The sequence below is a fragment of the Dreissena polymorpha genome, chromosome 6 (genome assembly GCF_020536995.1).
Source record: "Dreissena polymorpha isolate Duluth1 chromosome 6, UMN_Dpol_1.0, whole genome shotgun sequence".
Taxonomy (NCBI): domain Eukaryota; kingdom Metazoa; phylum Mollusca; class Bivalvia; order Myida; family Dreissenidae; genus Dreissena; species Dreissena polymorpha.
In genome coordinates this window covers 81,652,059-81,671,889 of record NC_068360.1, presented here as the reverse complement: position 1 = coordinate 81,671,889, position 19,831 = coordinate 81,652,059, and the positions used below count along the sequence as shown (strand labels likewise).

The window sequence follows — 19,831 nt, the reverse complement described above, 5'->3', positions numbered from 1 at the left end:
AAGAATTCACTTGGTGACCTAGTTTTCGGAAGTTGGTTAATAATATTCAAATACGTTATATATTGATTACATGAAAATTATTCCATGATTCATCAAGGTTGAATCAAAACTATTAGCTTAAGAGAATTAACAACAATTTTTCTTAGACTTAACCTTGTTACCTATTTTTTGACGAACCAGAGTTGAACGCGGCCTAGGTAGTGGCATGATAAATATTCTGACTTAATTTGATCAAGATTACTTCATACACGTTGCAACATGTTTTTATTTTAAATTTGACATTCAAAAGTGCTTTTGGATGCACGTTACCCAGACTCGAATTCGGCCTTAATATGGTCAAGATAATGCCGCAATACGTTTCATAAAGATGGAGTCATAACTTACGCTACTAGAGTTGTAAAAATGTTTTTATAAGATTAACCTAACAGACCTTGTTGTTGAAGGACGTTATCATGAATCAAATTAATCCAAGAAATTGTTGAGATGACTATTTTGATCCACTTTTATAAAACTTGGATGACTTAGGTTACCTCATGAGCAATACAAAGCTATCAGTTCATGACATACGACATTTATACGACACACGTCGCACAATGCCGGACCAAGACTGACCACAACAACTTACCATTCTTCTTGCTCAGGTGAGTTTAAAATACTTCCAATACGCGAGATGCGTAAACAACACCCAACCGCGTAATTATATATGTTTCCAACTATTATTTCAAGCTTCAGAATCCGCACAAAAATAGTTTTAAATATTAAATATTGCGGGTTGTTTTGTATAACTATGTGTTTATTACAAGATTCTCACCCTCAATGATGTGCGTATTAGAGCTGATGATATTTGGCCACTGTTTTCGTCATCATCTACGCTAGATATGCATAGACAAGCTATTCTCGACACATCCTTCCAGATATAATCAATCGTCCATATTCGTCTCTAAAACATGACAAAAAATATAATTATAATACCTACATGTATTGTGTTCATGATCGTTTTTGTTTTGCTACTTAATATTATACCTTAGTTTAACATTCCTGCACAAAATCATATACGAAGGTTTTCTCGTGTAAGGTTTTAATATCGCTTAATGTGATTAAGACAAAACATTAACATTCAAGCACAATAACGGAAATCTGCTTTTCTTGTTTTGCGATTGAATGTGGATGAAGTCCATATTTTTCCTGCAATTGACAATCAGGAATGTGCATGTTTTTCAATCGCTGTTGCATTCCATGTCTTTTCAAATCGTTGAATGGGCTTATTACAATGTCCTTTTATGATCAAAACGCAATAAAAAACCCCAACAATGGATCCGGAGGGCGAAAACACACAAAAATATGCACTTAACTCACAAAATTCTAATGCTTCTAATAAAACTTCACCGAAATAATAAACGTTCTGATATTTTCGGAAACAAAGTACAAAGCAGCAAATATATTCTTCCTTTTTTAGTATATAAATATTACATGGCTGACAGGGTGACAGTAAATTTGTCAACTTGAGGAAATACTGTCAACCGAGGCGAAGCCAATGTTGACAGTATTTTTCCGAAAGTTGACAAATTTACTGTCACCCTGTCAGACATGTAATATTTATTTTATTATACCGAATAAACTATTCGAACATGAACAATTTATATGAACCATGAACAATTTAAATATTCAATAATTGAATTAATTTCAACAATGAACAACAATTAATATGTTGAGTGGTTCAGATTTACGGGCAGAGCAAAATTAACTTCGCTTTATTCGGCACCGACCTAGTAATCAATTTATCCCATCAATTTTCTTAGTTGTCAATTATTTCTTTAAAAATATAGATCTATTACAGAACCAGCTTTCCGTATTCTATTTTCATCACTTGATTACGCAATTTATGACGTACTTGTGTGACGTCATTTCGGTGACGAAACATTTTGGGACAACACTATAGACGTGGTGTATTTTTTTATTACAGTAAAATATTTGTTTAAAGCATCGAACGAATCCAAAACGTATTTCGGATTGTGTGTTTGTCATGCATAACACCCTAAGAACAGACACTGGAAGTGTATATCGTTGTAACTTTATTGTTATTAGCATTGGATTAAAGTTGCCTTTGAGGTAAGCGTGTCGTTTATACTAAATTGATTTTCTTGTTGACTCCTGTCAAAGCTTAAATAATGGCATTTATCTATTCTAGAGCACAGTTTCAGCTGAAATCGATATTTTAATTACCCAAATACAACGGACACGCAAAACTGCGTACTGCGCATGCGCGAATGGGACAGTATAATTTTCGAACATTCCGCACGTGATTGCTAAGGCAGCGGGATACAGTATTTTTTTGTCAGTAAATTTTTTCCCGCTGGTGGCACTTGATTGCTATGGCAGCGGGATACAGTATATTTTGGACAGAAAATTTATTCCCGCTGGGTCTGACAGTATTTCTATGTCACGATGGCCTATGGGAGTTTAGCATTGTAAATAAAAGTGAGGTATAATAATGCATTATACACACCAAATAAATACATTTTCAATTTCTTATAGTTGTAATCCTACGCCGTTGATCTCACCTTTTAGGGAACTGTAGTTCATTTTTAGAGTAAAGAAACAGAGAGAAATTAGCCCAAATAAGTTGACAGTCTATGGACGCCATTTTAATAACATGGATGGAACATACTGTTCGACTTTCTTATTTACCCGCAACTGTTAACTTTAATACCTGATGGGGTTTTTACATTGGTAATACACGTCTAATTAAATGACTTCCAGAAAACGCGCATATACACATTTATGCAAATATTTTTCAATTAAGAAACGATTAAGGCCCGTTTAATGTTTTGTTTTTATTAATTTATTTAATAAAAATAGTCTTCAATATTTAAATAAAAGTTCGATTGGATGTTAATAAGGAAAGATAAAAATCAGCGCGTTACTTGAGCGCTTACTCTATCAAACATTCGAGACAATCTTTGCATTGACAAAAATGCTCCAGGTAAAAACAAAGGAGAGCAGCTGTGTTTAGCCTAACAGTTAAAATAAGACATTTGTCTAAGTTATTGACTCCATTAAATTGTTTCTACGCTCAAACAATTTAATGGCCTATGCTTAACCTTTCGTTGATTAGTTTTCGTTAAACACGGTAGAAAATGTGCTTCTGTTTATCATGATAATTATTTGTATGCTATTAAAACAGAAATGTTCTGCATAATATTATTAAGAAAATATATTTAATTCTCATTGCGAATTCAATAGAATTGATATTGGTGTATTATTTTTGGGCTGCAGTTATCTGTTTTAGTCACCGGCCTCATGCTAATATGTCAGCCATCAACACAATAACGAGGTTAACATGAAATAAACTTAGTAAAATTTATTATATAGATACACTATTGTCAATATTGAGTAGCATTCCCATTTACAATAGGCATTAATGTGCCCTCTCAAGGTTTATGTAACCTATAGTTTGTTAGTGTTGTCCTTAAAGGCACATGCGTTTATGGAAGTATTTGCCTTTGATCAATTATTTGATGTAGGCGTCTTCAAAATACAGGATATGGATAAAGAAATGGTGCATATAGTGAACAATGGAACTCCATATAGAAATCAGGAAAGATATTCAACATTTCTTGACACATATGTGTACTGGCAAGTCAAATGGCGCAAATAGGTTTTACTTTTTCTAATCTAGTTAGCTATGATGTTATATATATTTATTGTATTGTGAGCAACCAAATGAAATTTTAATATTTTTGAAAACAAATTGATTTAATGTATACATACCTAGAAGCTTTTTCAAAACCTACGATTTAAATTACAAATACAAATTCACCTGTATCAAATTTTCAAAATTCACCATGTCCAACAGTCCCAGTGGTGTCTGAGAAGGACAGGTTCCCTCAGGACCTAGGCCTGTTAACATTTCCCGAATAACTGGAAAAAGAATTATAACACAAATATAACTAACAAAATAAAGAAGCATTCTGGTTAACTTTAATATGTGTTATATTGCCTGTGAACTCTTCATGTAACCAAATAATTAAATGCGAAAGAAAATTGTTTAAATTAACTTATTTTTACAAAAATAACTGATTTGACGAATAACAAACGACGTTAAGAAGGCGTATATCTCAAACATATGAACAATTAAACGCCTGAAACATGTTCTAAAGGAAAGTTCTTCCCCGTTGTAATAATGTGATACTTTTTCTATAGTGTTTAGAACGATACAAACAGCACACTATTGAATATAAAAATGTTAAAACCTGGTTAATGCCTTGAAACGGATATTTTTTATTGGGATTATAACCGCTTTGGACATACATTCACGATTTTCAGTACGGAATGTTTATTCTTACGAACTAATCTAGAGAAGCTGTGTAATGTTAAGATTTACTTAGGTCTTACCAACACCGAAAGCATACAAATCCAGTAAAGGGCTCGTTTTGTGAACACCTGGTGGACGGTATAATTCCGTTCCTGCTAAAGGCGCTGTTGTTATATTGCTTCCTGTAATTGACTCGCGTGACAAGCCAAAATCTATCAATCTAGCGTTGAATTTGTTGTCAAGCACGATGTTCTTTGACTTGATGTCCAGATGTAGAATGGTTCCCCTGTTGGACAGATAAAGATTATGAAAACAAATACTTAAACTTTGGACGAAGGGTCAGCAATACCTCTACTTGCAATGATATCATCTGATGAAACTAGCTAGCATCGCCGTGAGAAGGATAAAGGAAAAAAATGTTAGTGCGTGTCTCTATGGATATTCTTTCCAAGTATGCATCCGAGCAGCTTGCATACAATGCATTCATACACTATAAAAAATCGGAATAGTCGGTATACTTAATTGACCCTTCAGAACACTTTTGGAATACATTTGGGAGAATTGGTACACTGTAGTGACTTGAGTAAACACTGTTTATATACAATTCCGACATAAACAGTAATAAAAAAGAGTGTTAACCAGAGGCGCTGTCGGCTTAAGATACCGAATTTGGTTCAGCTATGAGGTCAATATAAATATGAAAATGGAAGACATACCGAAACGAATTACTTGTGTGCATGTAGTCTATTCCACACGCTATCTGGTAGCTCACTTTCAGCCTTGTTTTCCAGTCAAATAGAACCTTGTCCCCTTTGACGGTTCGAAGTGCAATGAACAGATCACCATTTTCAAAATACGGTGAAATCAAGTAGCATATACTGTAATGTAAACGATATATTAAAATAAAATAATAAGAAATAACGACAGTAACTGTTTGCAAAAGTTGATGTTATGCTGTTCATAAGGAGAAGTGTGGATAATATTAATATAACATAAACGCAAACACACACATAGTTGTATGTGTGTTCTTAAGAGTGTGAATGCGTACATGCGCCGCGCGTTGGTGAGTGTTCATTCGTGCGTGCATGTGTGTGGTGTGCAGCCAAGCTCGATTAAGGCAGAAAAGAGGTGAAGTAATTAAATGCAACATTGAAACAGTATATCAATAATTACTCTCATGTAATAAAACTGTACCAAATGTTTATTGGTCCGCCTTTAAATATATCTTAAAACCAATAAAGAGTATATAGAGTGGTCACCATTGGTTATTATAGGTGCGTGCTTAATATAATTTCGGATGACGAAACTGTTCGGATTACACAAAGCTACTTTCAGTATAAGGGAAGGTTTCTTTTTGTATATAAACCATTACACATTAACAACTTTAAACATTTGTTCACACTGGCGATTATTTTTTTACATGGATATAGTGAATGTGCATGAACGTGTTCGGGCAATAACTGTATCATGCATTCGAAATATGAAAGTTCAACCGCTAATCATATCAAGGCAATATGTCGCCTGCAATATCAATGCGCTCACTTAAAGGTCAATATGATAACTATCTATGGCAGCCTTTGTATGATAAAAAAAGTTACAGTTATAATAAAATTATATTTTCGTTCAAGGTCTATTTTTTACCAAGCAGAGGAAATTCCGCAATATATGAAACAATTGATCATCAAATCAAGATGCAGCGCTGTATAAATCTATTATGGTGTTCATCTACAAGTCAATGTAAGAATTAGCTATGAGGCAAAATATTCACACCAGTTAGTTACCTTTTATACACCTTCTTCGAAATGTTCACTAATATTTATGGTTTACGTCAATATATGTAACTCAACAACTTGTTATCTGTGCGCTTTATTTTCGGGGACAATCGTCGTCTTTGTACATATTCTTGAAATTCAAATTAATTGTATCCGTAAAACGTAAAAACTAATCATAACATCCGAAAAAACGTGAAGACAGTGGTGAAGTACCATGAACACAGATTACCTCTAAATGTTTAAGTTCATTTCCTCTTATTGAACTTTATGAACTGTTCGAACTTTTTTCATTAACAACAACCTTGTTGTTTATAAGCATGTTGTTATATGATAAGGCCTACTGTGGATGTCGATATTAAATGTTTGGTAAGCAAAATATTTATCATTTTGTTTTGCTCAAGTATCGGAAAAGCGCTTATCGAGAATACTATGTTAGTGTGATTGTGTCTTTGAATTTATCCGCCGAGATGAAGAAAGGTTTACATAAAATAAATGGTTTATTCAATAGACAAACAGTCCATGAGTATACATGATCAAAACATAGTAACATATATAAAGGCATGACATGTGATCAGTATTGAATTTCATAAGTTGTTAAATAAAGTATCAATACATAAAAAGGTCTAGGACACATTATTTTTAGATTACAACATTTAGAATCTATTTAACAATCAATGCTATAAACGATAACATCAAAAACAACAAAGACGAATCTACTAGAGAGCAAAAAGTCAAGTTTGAGTAATGCATTAAATACAATTAATCATAATAATATTTATACAGGTTTCTTTGACTAAATGCTTTATGTACACACATAGCTCAGTTTCTGTTGGTACTTATATTATCCGATTGCATTATTTCAATAAATTTGATCATGTTTGGTCTTTTCCAGAAATATAATTGCAATGTTGACATTTTCTATCTTGATTGTATGGCTTCAGGTTTGTGCCATCTGCCTGATTCTACTTCTAATCTATGGGATGAAACCCTTAATCTACAAATATCAGATCTTAACTTAGTTATGATAACATTTTTTAAGTAAGGGTGCAATTTAAATTTGCAAAACTGCCTGTTACTTATTGATCTTGAGGAATCATTTAGTTCTGACATCCAATTTTGGATAAATATATCATTCAATCAAGTCTTTACCAAGGATAAAAAAACACTTTTCATCACCTACACCTTGGTTCAGCCATGCATATTGAAAGCCTAAGGTCTGCAACAGATTACATACAGATTTTGCCCAAGAATATTTATTTGGTTTATTTATTAAATGCTCACACATGTGGCTATAAATACACTTTACATACTTATGATTTTCTAACTGTATAATTTTCAACCAAACCGTATTACATGTATGGCTCTTTTAGTTATCAAGGATGTTCTTCCAAGTTCCGCATATATAAAATTATTTTGTGTTTGAATTTTCACGCCAAGTAGTTTTTTGCAAAAATGTAGGTGAACTCTTTCAAGTGCAATTGATTCGGTTAAGCCCCATATTTCTGACCCATAATTTAATATTGGTAAAACAAGCTGATTAAACAACTCTAATTTGGTAAGTATTGAAATTGTTGGATAATTTATTAAATATGTGTTAAGCTTAAATACAGCCTTTGAGGCTTGACCTGCAAGCGTTTCAAAGGTATTTGCAAAAGATCCTCCTGTAGTGAATACAATTCCTAAGTATGTAAATGATTTAACAATTTCTAATGCTTGGTCTTTGTAAAAAAAAATAATATCCCTCCTAAATTGTCCCCCTTTTTTAAAAACCATAACCTTTGTTTTATGTGTGTTAACACATATTTTCCACCTATCACAATATTCCTCTAACAAAGACAAACCTTTAATTAATTCTTCATTTTCTGCCATAATTACAATGTCATCTGCATATAACAACAAAATTAATTTTAGCATACCAATATCTACTTCTTTAAAACCATTTAACATATAATGTTCTTCTAGGTCGTTCAAATAAATAGAAAATAGGAAAGGTGATAATGCTTCTCCTTGTCTAACTCCTAAAAAACAGGAAAAATCTTCATTACTTATTGTATTACCTAATTTTATTCTTGATATTACGTTTGTATACATAGATTTGATGATATCAAGCATTTTTTCTCTAACGCCACGCTTCAACAGTTTATACCATATGATATCCCTCACCAAATAATCGAACGCTTTGGTGTAATCAACAAATACGGCGTACAATCTTTTTTGTTCATTTAATAAATTATTAATTACACCGTGTAACACAAAAATGTTATCAACAGTTCCCATATTTTGCCTTATTTTTACATAAGAAGGCTGGCCGAGCCGTGTAACATTTCTGAGACGAGACGCATGAAATCACAAGCACACTTACATAATATTATATTTAACCTACAATATTTTATTTTATATAATTCGTTTAATTGCTAAAAACAATAGTAAAAAAATCAATTAAATGAATCTATCTGTGCGTAGTTATATTACTATTGTTTGTGATCCTTCCCGTTTACGCCACTATAAGTAGTCCTTTAAAATACCACGCAAAAGCAGAGTAACAGATAAAATAATGCTATATGCCTCGCATCTAATGTAATCTTAATTCCAAATGTTTCACACTCAAGTGGAACACAAACGGTTTTGTTCAAACTAAAATTCTCGTTTCACCATCACCACTGCTATGTTGAACTTACTCGTCAAGCATGATTTAGCATTTAACCCCGCCGATATTGTTAATTTTAGTCTATAAACAACTCTTCTTTATACACACTTTAACTAATTGGCATACACAATTCAAACATCTAATAGTTGTGTTCTACTTAACAAAGTTGTGTAACAACCATGTTTGTTTTTGTCAATCTTTTTTTGCTTCCTTTCACGATAACATTCCATCAACATTCTGCACACATTATAAAATGTACATTGCTGTATCGCCATCAATCTTTTCCATTAAAAAAAAATGTTGCAACCAGGCAATGCTTTGTGGATAGACATGCGTTGATCGACTGACAAAGGTACGACTTATTCATCAAAGAAATTACCCTTTTAATTCAATATCGATTTCCTTCGGAAGGGTTAAAGAAGAATTGACTGACACTTCTTAATCCTTCAATTGTTCAACAAAACATCGCCTTATTCGAGTAATATATTCCAACACTGTTATTTATAAAATGACGACATATTTCGTCAGCTGCGTAGTCCTATTGAAAAAAACAAAACAACTCAAAACGCCTTTTAAAAGAAAGTTATTGGATGCATTACCTAGGAACAATAGCTCCCGTTTGAATGAATTGTAAAGTTTTTTTCTAATTTTCTAGTTTTTAAGGTAGATTTTACTGTTTTATTTAACATATTGATATATCTGTGCAGTCTCCTCCTTCCGGAATCACATTTTCCAGAACCGAACCCATGTCCAAGGCCACCTAAATATAAATGTGGAGTCTGCAACAAGGCAGTGAAGTGGAAAACCCCTGTGGTGTGGTGTGAAAGCTGCGATACCTGGTACCTTACAGGATGCATAGGCATGCCACCTCGCATATACGAGGCTCTCATCGGTAATAGCGTATCATGGGAATGCATCCAGTGTGGTATCCCAAATTTCCACTCTGGCTTATTTGACCTTACCCTCTATGAATTAGCCAACAGTTGTGAATTACTGAACACGGAACACAGTAGAATGTTTAAGCATGATATCAGCTTCAACATCCCACGAGCAACCAGTTCACCAAACAGGGGCGAAAGACTCAGTAGCTCAGGCTCAAATCGCCCAAACATCTCTGACTCGGAACAGTTTGACATATCAAGTAACATCAGTCACCCAAGTATTACCAGGGATGGAAAATTACAATTTATCCAAGTTCGAAAAAGAAACAGAAAAAATGACATTCCATTGATATCAGTGGTTATAAACCGCCAGTCAATAGTCGATAAAAAGGCTTCATTACATTGTTTAACAGAATCGATGTAAGCAGACATCGTATTTGGCATCGATTCTTGGTTCAGTGACCAACTACTTAAACCAGAAATATTCAATATTCTCAGACAATTAAAAAGTGTATAGGAAGGATATTTAGGGTAGGAAGGGTGGTGGAGTCTTTATCCTTGTCCATAACCGGCTCGATATCACAGAACCTGAAGAACCCTCAGTCGAAGGAGAATGTGAATCTGTCTGGGCCAAGCTGAAGAAACCTGACACAAACCACCTATATGTAGGATCACTCTTCCGTCCACCGAACCAAGATGATTCTGCGTACATGTCACGCCTAGATTAACAGCTGGCTAGGATTCCGGAGGGGGGCACATATTTAGCTCGCAGGTGACTCCAATCTCGGGGAAATTAATTGGGTAGACGATTCGGTAACACCAGGACCATCCAAAAAGTCCCTAAGTCACCAACTACTTGCAAATGACAGATTTCTCACACAGTTGGTAACTTCCCCCACCCGCTCCATAGAGACAACTGATAACATTATGGATCTATTCCTGACCAACAATCCAACCCTTGTCAATACTGTTAAATTAATACCAGGGCTATCGGACCATGAAGCTGTCTATGTAGAGTCAAGCCTTCGCCAAGGAAAAATAGCAAGAGCTGTCAGAGAACAGCGCGCTCTACTATTTGAGTGCTTGACAGTAAAACGTAAGCCATCATGGAGAGGGGGGTATAATGTGGGTGTTTGGTCACTTAATAGATGATCTTTCAAAAAGAAGGACAAAACAAAAAAAATTGGGGGGAGGGATTTCTGGAGTGGGGCATGGGGGATGGTTTAGGTGGAGTGCATTGTGGTATGTCAGGTAAATGTTGTTTTGTCAAAGTATGAATCAAATGTGATCATAAATAAAGAAGTTATGGCAAGTTTAGCGAAATGTATAAAAGGGGCAATAGTTCTGTCAAAATGCTTGATACAGTTGTCTGCTCTTGTTTATAGATTGGGGTCATGTTGGTAAAGAAGTATGCACAATATAAAAAAATATGCCAAAGGAAATAGGGAATATTTGGGGAGGTACGCAAACTTTACCATTTGCACACTAACGCTAACGCTAACAGGAACGCCGACGCCGTGGTGAGTAGGATAGATCCACTATATATATTTCATATTTAATAATCGAGCTAAAAACTAGACCAAGTAAAGTCCTCTGTTACAAGAGGACCGACTACGATGCACTTAGGAATGATCTGAACAACCTTCATGGCATGCTTTTGACAAGTGATAAGACCATCGACCGCCTCTGGACTATGTTTTATTTTAACCTTCTCAAACTAATGGAAAAACACATCCCTTCTAGACTCCTTAGAGGCAACAAGACCAAGAAGCCTTGGATCAACAAGAAAGTAAGGTCAGTGCTGCGCTGAAAGACACATCTATACAAAAGAATGACCCATGTACCAGAACCAACAGGACAGTCATTTCCATCTATGAGTGACATTGTAGTGACAATAGAAGGAGTTAAAAAACTGTTTGACAACAATTAAACTAACAAAGCCACAGTGCCAGACCAGATACAAGCTCGGCTACTAAAATATGCTCTGCAGATCTTGCACCTATCCTGACGTTGGTTTTTAACGAATCGCTACAGCAAGGTGAGGTCCCAGAAGATTGGAGCCAAGCCAACGTCACAGCCATCTTCAAGAAGGGCTAAAGATATGAGGCTAGCAACTTCCGACCCGTTTCTTTGACCAGTCTCTGCTGTAAACTCCTGGAAAAGGTCATTGTCAGCCCCACTTTAAAGCACCTAGACAAGCATAACATCCTCTCCAACTGCAAGCATGGCTTCAGAGCATGTCGAAGCTGTGAGACCCAGCTTCTTACGCTAAGTCACGGGCTTGTGTACTTACTTTACAAATGCATCCAGACCGACATGGTCGTGCTCGACTTCAGCAAAGCGTTCGACCGGGTCCCACACCAGCGCCTTCTATTCTTTTTTTCATCATTCCTGTCCAACCGTTCGCAGCACGTCATTGTGGAGGGTGCCCCCTCCGATCAGGTTCCGGTCGTCAGCGGCGTGCCCTAGGGTACTATCCTAGGGCCGCTGCTATTTCTCATCTTGATCAACGACCTACCAGACGGACTAAAGTCTACAAGGCTGTTGGCTGATGACTGCATTGTCTATCGCCTAATCATTACAAAAGATGACTGTGAAATCCTGCATAACGACCTTCAAACCCTATATGAATGGGAACATACATAGGGTATGGAGTTCCACCCACAGAAATGCAGTGTACTTAGAGTCACCGGAAGCGCCGTCCGATAGAACACACATACCTATTGAAAGGAACAACCCTAATAGTGGACAAATCAACAAAATTCCTCGGTGTGAGACATTCACTCTACGCTGTATTGGAACACCTATATTGACCGAACCACCAAGAAAGCTAACAACATGCTGGTTTTTTTTTTGAAAAAAACGGCACAGTTTTCAAGCCTCAAAAGTCAATGCCTATAGGACACTAGTCCTACCAAATTTAGAATACTGTGCATCAATCTGGAACCCTCAAATACAAGAACAGGTAAAGAAATTTGAAATGGTCCAAAGAAGAGCAGCACGTTTTACCACTAACAGTTACCACAATACCAGCAGCGTTACCGATATGCTGCATCTACTTCAATGGAAGACTCTTGATGACAGACGCACAAAACTCCATCTGGTGATTCTGTACAAGATCATGCATGAATTTGTCGACATACCAAGTGATGCCTACCTATCAGAAGCACCAGCGCAAACACGTCGGAACATGCGTAGCTTGGCATACAACCATTACTCAACATCATCAGATGTCTTTAAGTTAAGTTTCTTCCCCAGAACCATCCAAATGTGGAACAGACTTCCAGCTACAGTACCCCTCTTTGGCATCTTTCAAGAGGGAGCAAGCGACGCTGCATTTCTAAGAAAAAGGACAGATAATCCCAGCTGGTCATACAACCAGCTGGGATTATCTGTCCTTTTTCTTCCTTTTTCTATGTATCTATTCTTATTATTCCTTATTTAAATATTTAGTATTGCGCACTTTATCTGTATTATCACTTATAACCATACATACTCTGAATATATACTATTATATACTATTATATTGTACTAAATTTGTATCACCTCTTATATTTTTATATAATTTATCTTTCTATCCATCTTTATACTTTTGTATTAAGCACCACTTCCCGTTGAGTAATTGTCAAGTTTGACTGGTCAGCACACCGATGTAGATGTAGATATTCGCATTCAAACTGCATTATTTCAGTAATTTTGTATCAAAACTGATCCTACTTTAATAATCTAGTTAATTGGATAACATGTACATATATATCAACTATATGCTTTTTATAATGATGTTAATATGTTATATGGTAATTTTAACTTTGTTGTCATTGACGTCATGTACAGTGGGGTTAGGGATTTTATTCCGCAAATAAAGGATTGCTTAGGGATTAATATTTTTGGGGATTAATCTCTCACAATCCGTTTTGTTTAGGGATTAATACCTGACAATCCCTTCTGGGGTTTTTAGGGATTTTTGGGGTTGAAAACGGATTATTTGGGATTGTTAGGGCTTAATAGGAATACTAGCACTCTGCGCATGCGTACGGGTAAAAGGCGGAGTTTAGAATGTGAGCTTTTGCTATGACTGCGCATGCGTAGGGCTGAAAAGGCGGAGTTATTATCGCGAGCTATAATGTATTAAATGTATTAAAGCAACGATCTATAAATAAACAAAGATTGCACAATCCATTCGGACCAATGGAAAGTATCTGGAATTCGCGCAACGAAAACGAGATCAATATCACGTGACATCATTCGAGCAGCCGCTAGTCTCACTCTGTTATCTGGCGTTATCATTCGCTACTGCAGCGTGTCTGTCCGCTTAATTCCATTACACAACATTTTATTACTTCGCACAATAGAACTGAAAACATTTAAAACATGAAAAAGTTTCTATATTAATAGCAGCGTTAATAAATTAAACGTGATTTTAAAATAAAACATAATAGATTTTAAAAAACATATGCGTCTCTGAACCAATAGTAAGTAATGAATGTAATAATGGTATTTTAGGGCGAGTAAGCTTTTTTACAAGTACACCTTTCAATTGCCGTAAACTTAATTATTTCTTTCTGGAAATAATGAACTAAAAATAAGTATAAAAGTTATCTCAAAATCTACAGTCTATAACTTTAACTTTAATATTTTTGCGGGTATTAAATAACAATACTTTGAGAGATTATCGGCCGAGTTAGACTATTTAAAAGCATTTAAATACTTCTGATGCACATATCATTTTAAACGTAATATAAAATGTACAAGACTAAATTTTTTTATTATTTAAACGTGAAAAGTCTCTGATGCATGTTTTTCTTATTGAAAAGTACATATCCGCCTTTGCCTAAAACTTTACTATTTCTAAATTAACATTTATATGTTGTAACATTTAGAGATAATATAAAAAGCTATGGCCGAAAATAAACTAATTTATATTAAACAGTGTCAAAAAAATCATTACCGTGTTTTTTATAGTAAAAATCAGTGATGCAAACAAAAACCTCACAACAATCTCCCCTTTGGTAACTACTGTTGAAAAATAATGACTTATAGCGCGGATTTCGGTAATTCTACATTCGCCTGCCGAGTACCGAAATCCCCGTATTTACGCCTTATATGATCAATATGCCATCGGTATGATTGTTTTTTGGCATCGCATAAATGTTAATGTGCAAATAATAGTATTAATATTAATTATTAAGCTCTCTTGACAGCATACGTTGCCTCTTAGCGGGGATTTCGGTAATTCTACACAAGAGCATAAACGCGCGCCGGTACCGAAATCCTCTTTGTACAAATATTAAAGTGTCAAAAAAATCAGTATAGTGCCTTCTTATAGTAGAAATCAGTGATACAGACAAAAACGTAACAACAATCTCCCCATTTGGTAACTATTAATCATGTGTTGCCTCTAAGCGGGGATTTCGGCAATTCTACACACGAAATTAAACGCGCGCCAGTACCGAAATCCCCTCTGTACAAACCTTCAAGTGTCAAAAAATCATGATATTTATTTTTATAGATGAAATCACTGATACGTATAAAAACCTAACAACAATCTCCCATTTAGTAACATCTCAAAGTAAAATACTGACTTATAGCGGGAATTTCGGTTATTGTACATTCGCCCGCAGAGTATCGAAAGACACCATGAATCACCTTAAAGGGTAAAACATGCAATTGATATGATTGGTTTTTGGCTTCGCATGAATGTTTATGTGCAAATAATGATATTAATATTAATTATTCAGCAAGCATCTGCTGCCTCTTAGCGGGGATTTCGGTAATTCTATTCAAGAACTGAAACGCGTGCCGGTACCGATAAGACCGCTGTACACACGTTCAAGTGTCAGGAACAAATACTATAGTGATTTTTTATAGTAGAAATCAGTGGCACGTACAATCTCCCATTTGGTAACTTCTCTTGACAAATAATGACTTATAGCGGGGATTTCGGTAATTCTACATTCGCCCACCGAGTACCGAAATCCGCCATGTTTACGCCTCACAGGGTAAAAAAGGTTTCATGGAAACAGTTACTAAAATTGTCTTCTGTTGATTAAAATGAACCTTTCCCTAGTATTGTAACTTTTTTAATAAGTATTTATATGATCGCTTTGGCATAATATACTAGTGACACCTACCGATATTGCTTAAATATAGAATTAACGTGATCCCCTTTCTTACTCGTGCTTTCATGGATTCGATGCAAAAATTTACTTATTGTTCAAAAAATGGAAACTTTCAACTGTCCTATAACTTCGTACATAAGTCTATTATGATCGTTTATCGGAGTAACGGTGAATTCAATATCCGAGCGAGCGCATCTTTAAAATGATACCGAAATCCCCGTTCTGACGCGTTGTTGCATGGATCGGAATTGTACACGATACACGTGTGTATAAGCACCCTACTGTAGTTCCGGCGGGCTGCTCGTTATCAACTGCATCAATACAAGGTAAGCAACCAGTGAACTGTGAGAAAACAAAATGACAGAATAGTTTTTAATAATGTGTTATTAAATAAATGTATAATAATTTGTATGAATGCATTGCCTCAGATTTACATGCTTTTTTAAATAAATTAAAGATTAAAATGTGTATTAATTATAGTTTTTCTGTGTTTTTAATGTATCTTATTTATAAGTGACTACGTTCTTATTTTTTTTTAAGAAATGAAAAATTCAAATGTGTCTTATTTATATATTATTCATGTTTTAAATGTGTTTTATTTATATAAAATTACATGATTTACTGCCAGTGTCATGCGAAAATGGATCTTATTTCTTAATATCCACATTCACACTTTGCTCTATATTAGCGCCGTCTTTAATTAGGCTATCTCTGTTTAAAGAACAGATTACTATGAACTTAATAAAAATGTGCAGCGGTGATGTTCATCCATTCTCGTTGTAAATTTTAAATGTACACAGCAGTTAGCAATAATTGACATCAGTTATTTTTGCAGTAAATCCGATTTGTCCAGTACAGTAGCCAGGTGCCTGTGTATTGAGCGGATAAGATAGGGATCACCATAGCAGGTTGCTTATACACAGTCTAGTGTAGACTTCCCCTGTTTTATTTGTTATTTACCTGATTGGAATAAATGAAGTGTATTCATTCGGGTCTGCTGGCGTTATGTTAAAAGTCATTTAATGTGAAAAGCTGTGTTTTGCTTTTATACACAACTTCATGAAACAATGAATATATTGTCGCGATGGGATAAGATTTATAAATCAAACTCTCAGAATAGTATCAGTTTTTAATTATGTGTAATTTAATTCGCATCTCTCGCTTAACTCAACGTTAAATGGCACGCGCACTTAAGTGAATTTATCAGGAAAATTATCATCAGTACCATTGATCTATAAAAACATAAATATATATATATATATATATATATATATATATAATATATAACTTCTATTTCTATAATCTATTTCTTAATTCAATTTTCCAAATAAAATATATAATTTTTAGATTTAACTGTAAACAGAAAACACATTCTGCTTTCACTTATTACGGACACATAATTTAAGAAAGACAATAAACATTTTGAATTCAAATCTGCGATAGAGACGCACACGCATTCTCTTCAAAGTGGATTCCCATTTAAATTAAGCGTTTACAGGTAATGCCTGTGACACCACATGCCGGCACATGTGTAGATAAGATTACAACGAAAGGATGCGTTATCTTTTTCACTTGACTGAAATATCGGTTGCCGCAATGACACGAATCTTTGTTGCAGCACGGCAAATATTACGTATAATCCAACTTGTACCGTGTTAAAAACACACACAGTTTCGTTTTCGATTCCTCGGCTTTACTACATACAAATTCTTTGTTGAGTTTACAAAAGACGTGTATTTTGGGCTATGAAACACTATGTTGTTTAATGCAGCTTATAAATTGCATTATGCGTGTGTGTTTTACAGTAATTATGTGCCATTTTAGGGGAAAATATTTAATTTTAAGCCAATGTTGGTCAAATTCACCTCGGCTGCCCGGGTGTTCACCAAAAAAAAAATGATCAATGTAGATCAGTGCACGATGGCCATTGAGACCTTAATATGCACTGGTTGACAATTAATAAATTGTGTTATGCATAAACTGACCAAATTAAATCCTAATCTAAAACTAGTTGTCTACGCCCCGCCTTATCGTTTACGCCAGTGAATTACTCCGCCTTTTCATTTGTATTCCCCGCTGACATCGAGATAAATTCATCTCTTGAAGGGCTTAATTCATCCCTTGCAATGAATTCATCCATTAAAGGGCTTTATTCATCGCAATTTATCCCTAAAAAAACTATGGAAAAGGTTAAAGGTTTAATACAGAGGATTTCGGATATAACGGGGTGAAAACGAATGAAATCGGCTGAATGAGATTTATTTTTTAGGGATTATAAAGAGATTAATCCCCGAACAAAATCCCTAACTCCACTGTAATTGTGACGTTATTTCCTTAACTTTATTACAAATGTTTTCTTCCTGATAAAGGACATTGACCAAAACGTTGAGTAAATTGATTTTGAAAAAGAATGAAGTTGTTTCTCTGTTTTTTATATTATTATTTACTATTAAAACAAGCAAATTCGTTGAATTGATATCCCCCGCCAAATTAATTTTGTTTATGGATGGGTTAAGAACTAAATGAAAAGGAAAACGTGAAGCGTTGTGCCTTTTGTCAATTATTTTTTGTTATTTGTACCTGTCATGGGTTTCCAGACAATAAAATGCAGATAGTATATTTTTCATGAACCCCGAATAGTAACAACATGCATAAATAACAAAGAACAATAACTCAAAACTAAGACAGAGGAGGGTTCTCGACCCTTTAAATTCGTGAATAAAAAAGTCTCGCCTTTTCCACGAAAACATTTGATCTTAATATACACTTAATTTTCAGAGGGTTACAGAGTGAACACAACATCCGCCACGACATACGTGGAAATAACATAAATAAGTTTTTACGGTTAATCACCCAACATTATGTACGACCTAACATGAATCGTTTGTGTAACCATGACTATTGATGTGACTCGTATGACCTTACATGAAGTATACTGTGTGACGTTGACCTTAACCCTAGACATGAACCTTGACCTTAACCCTAGACATGAATATTATATATGACACACAGCAAGGAAGAAGATGGAGAAGAAGTATGGACAGTTATTACAGAATCCACTGATGCATAGTAAAATAATGGCTAAATAATAAATATTTCTACAAATGTGTGACCTTTGATGTGTGACCTTGACTTTGGTCAAAAACACATAGGTCTTGCACTGCCTGCTTATTGAGAACAACTACATCAGGACATTTTTAGAATCCATTTTAGTATGGTAGAAGACTTAGCAAATACGGCATTTTTAAACAAAATGTGTGATGTGACATTTGTCTTTGACTTTGACAATGACCCTAGCAACCTAGATCTTATATTTAACACTCGGTTTGATAATGGAGAACAGTTGTGGACAGTTATTACAGAATCCCTTGATGCATAGTAAAGGAATGAATAAATAATGAATAATTCATCAAATTTGTGACCTTTGACCTCAATGTGTGACCTTGACCTTATCCCCTAGGATTATGGGTGTTGAATGTGAAGCACTCCAATTGATTAAGAACACCATGGTGAGTTTCATGGCTCTGGCTCATGTGTTTTAGGAGATACAGCTCTAAGCTTATATTAAGAAGCATTTTTTTCAAGAAACAAAGGGCCATGACCTTAGCCCCTAGGATTATTGGTGTTTAATGTGAAGCACCCCCAGATGATTTAGAACAACTATGGCAAGTTTCATGGCTCTGGCTCATGTGTAAATGGAGATAAAGCTCTAACCTTATATTCAAAAGCATTTTTTCAGTTTCTGGTTACCACGCGGGAAATCCTAGTTCAATCCCCGTTAGATCAAGATTTGTTTCTCGTTAGCTACACGAATTTAAAAGAAACGCTACATTGATAGCATTCGGCTTTTATTTATATACGGTATTTTGATTTGAAAAGTAAACATTTAGTGCACGTATAGATCCAAATTTAAGAACAAATTTACAAGGATTGAAAACCAAAGTAGCCTATAGCAGGTGTTGTATATACAGAACAACAGGTAACTGTCCCATCGTTTTGTAATATATCAGGCGAGGCTTAGAATAATATAACGATGAGGCTTGCCTAGCCGTTATTTTATTCGTGCCGAGTCTGATATATTACAAAACGATGGGACA

The 19,831-nt window shown here is 34.9% G+C and overlaps 1 protein-coding gene across 1 annotated transcript in view; it reads right to left on the bottom strand.

The window, feature by feature from the left end:
* Positions 1-19,831, bottom strand: part of LOC127834792 (uncharacterized) — a 73,522-nt gene that overhangs the window by 21,253 nt on the left and 32,438 nt on the right. The window contains exons 5-8 of the mRNA XM_052360834.1: positions 5,032-5,193; positions 4,396-4,601; positions 3,821-3,921; positions 812-940 (exon numbers count right to left, since the gene is read on the bottom strand). Of these exons, the coding sequence (XP_052216794.1) occupies positions 812-940; positions 3,821-3,921; positions 4,396-4,601; positions 5,032-5,193 (598 nt within the window). The remainder of the gene's footprint in view (positions 1-811; positions 941-3,820; positions 3,922-4,395; positions 4,602-5,031; positions 5,194-19,831) is intronic.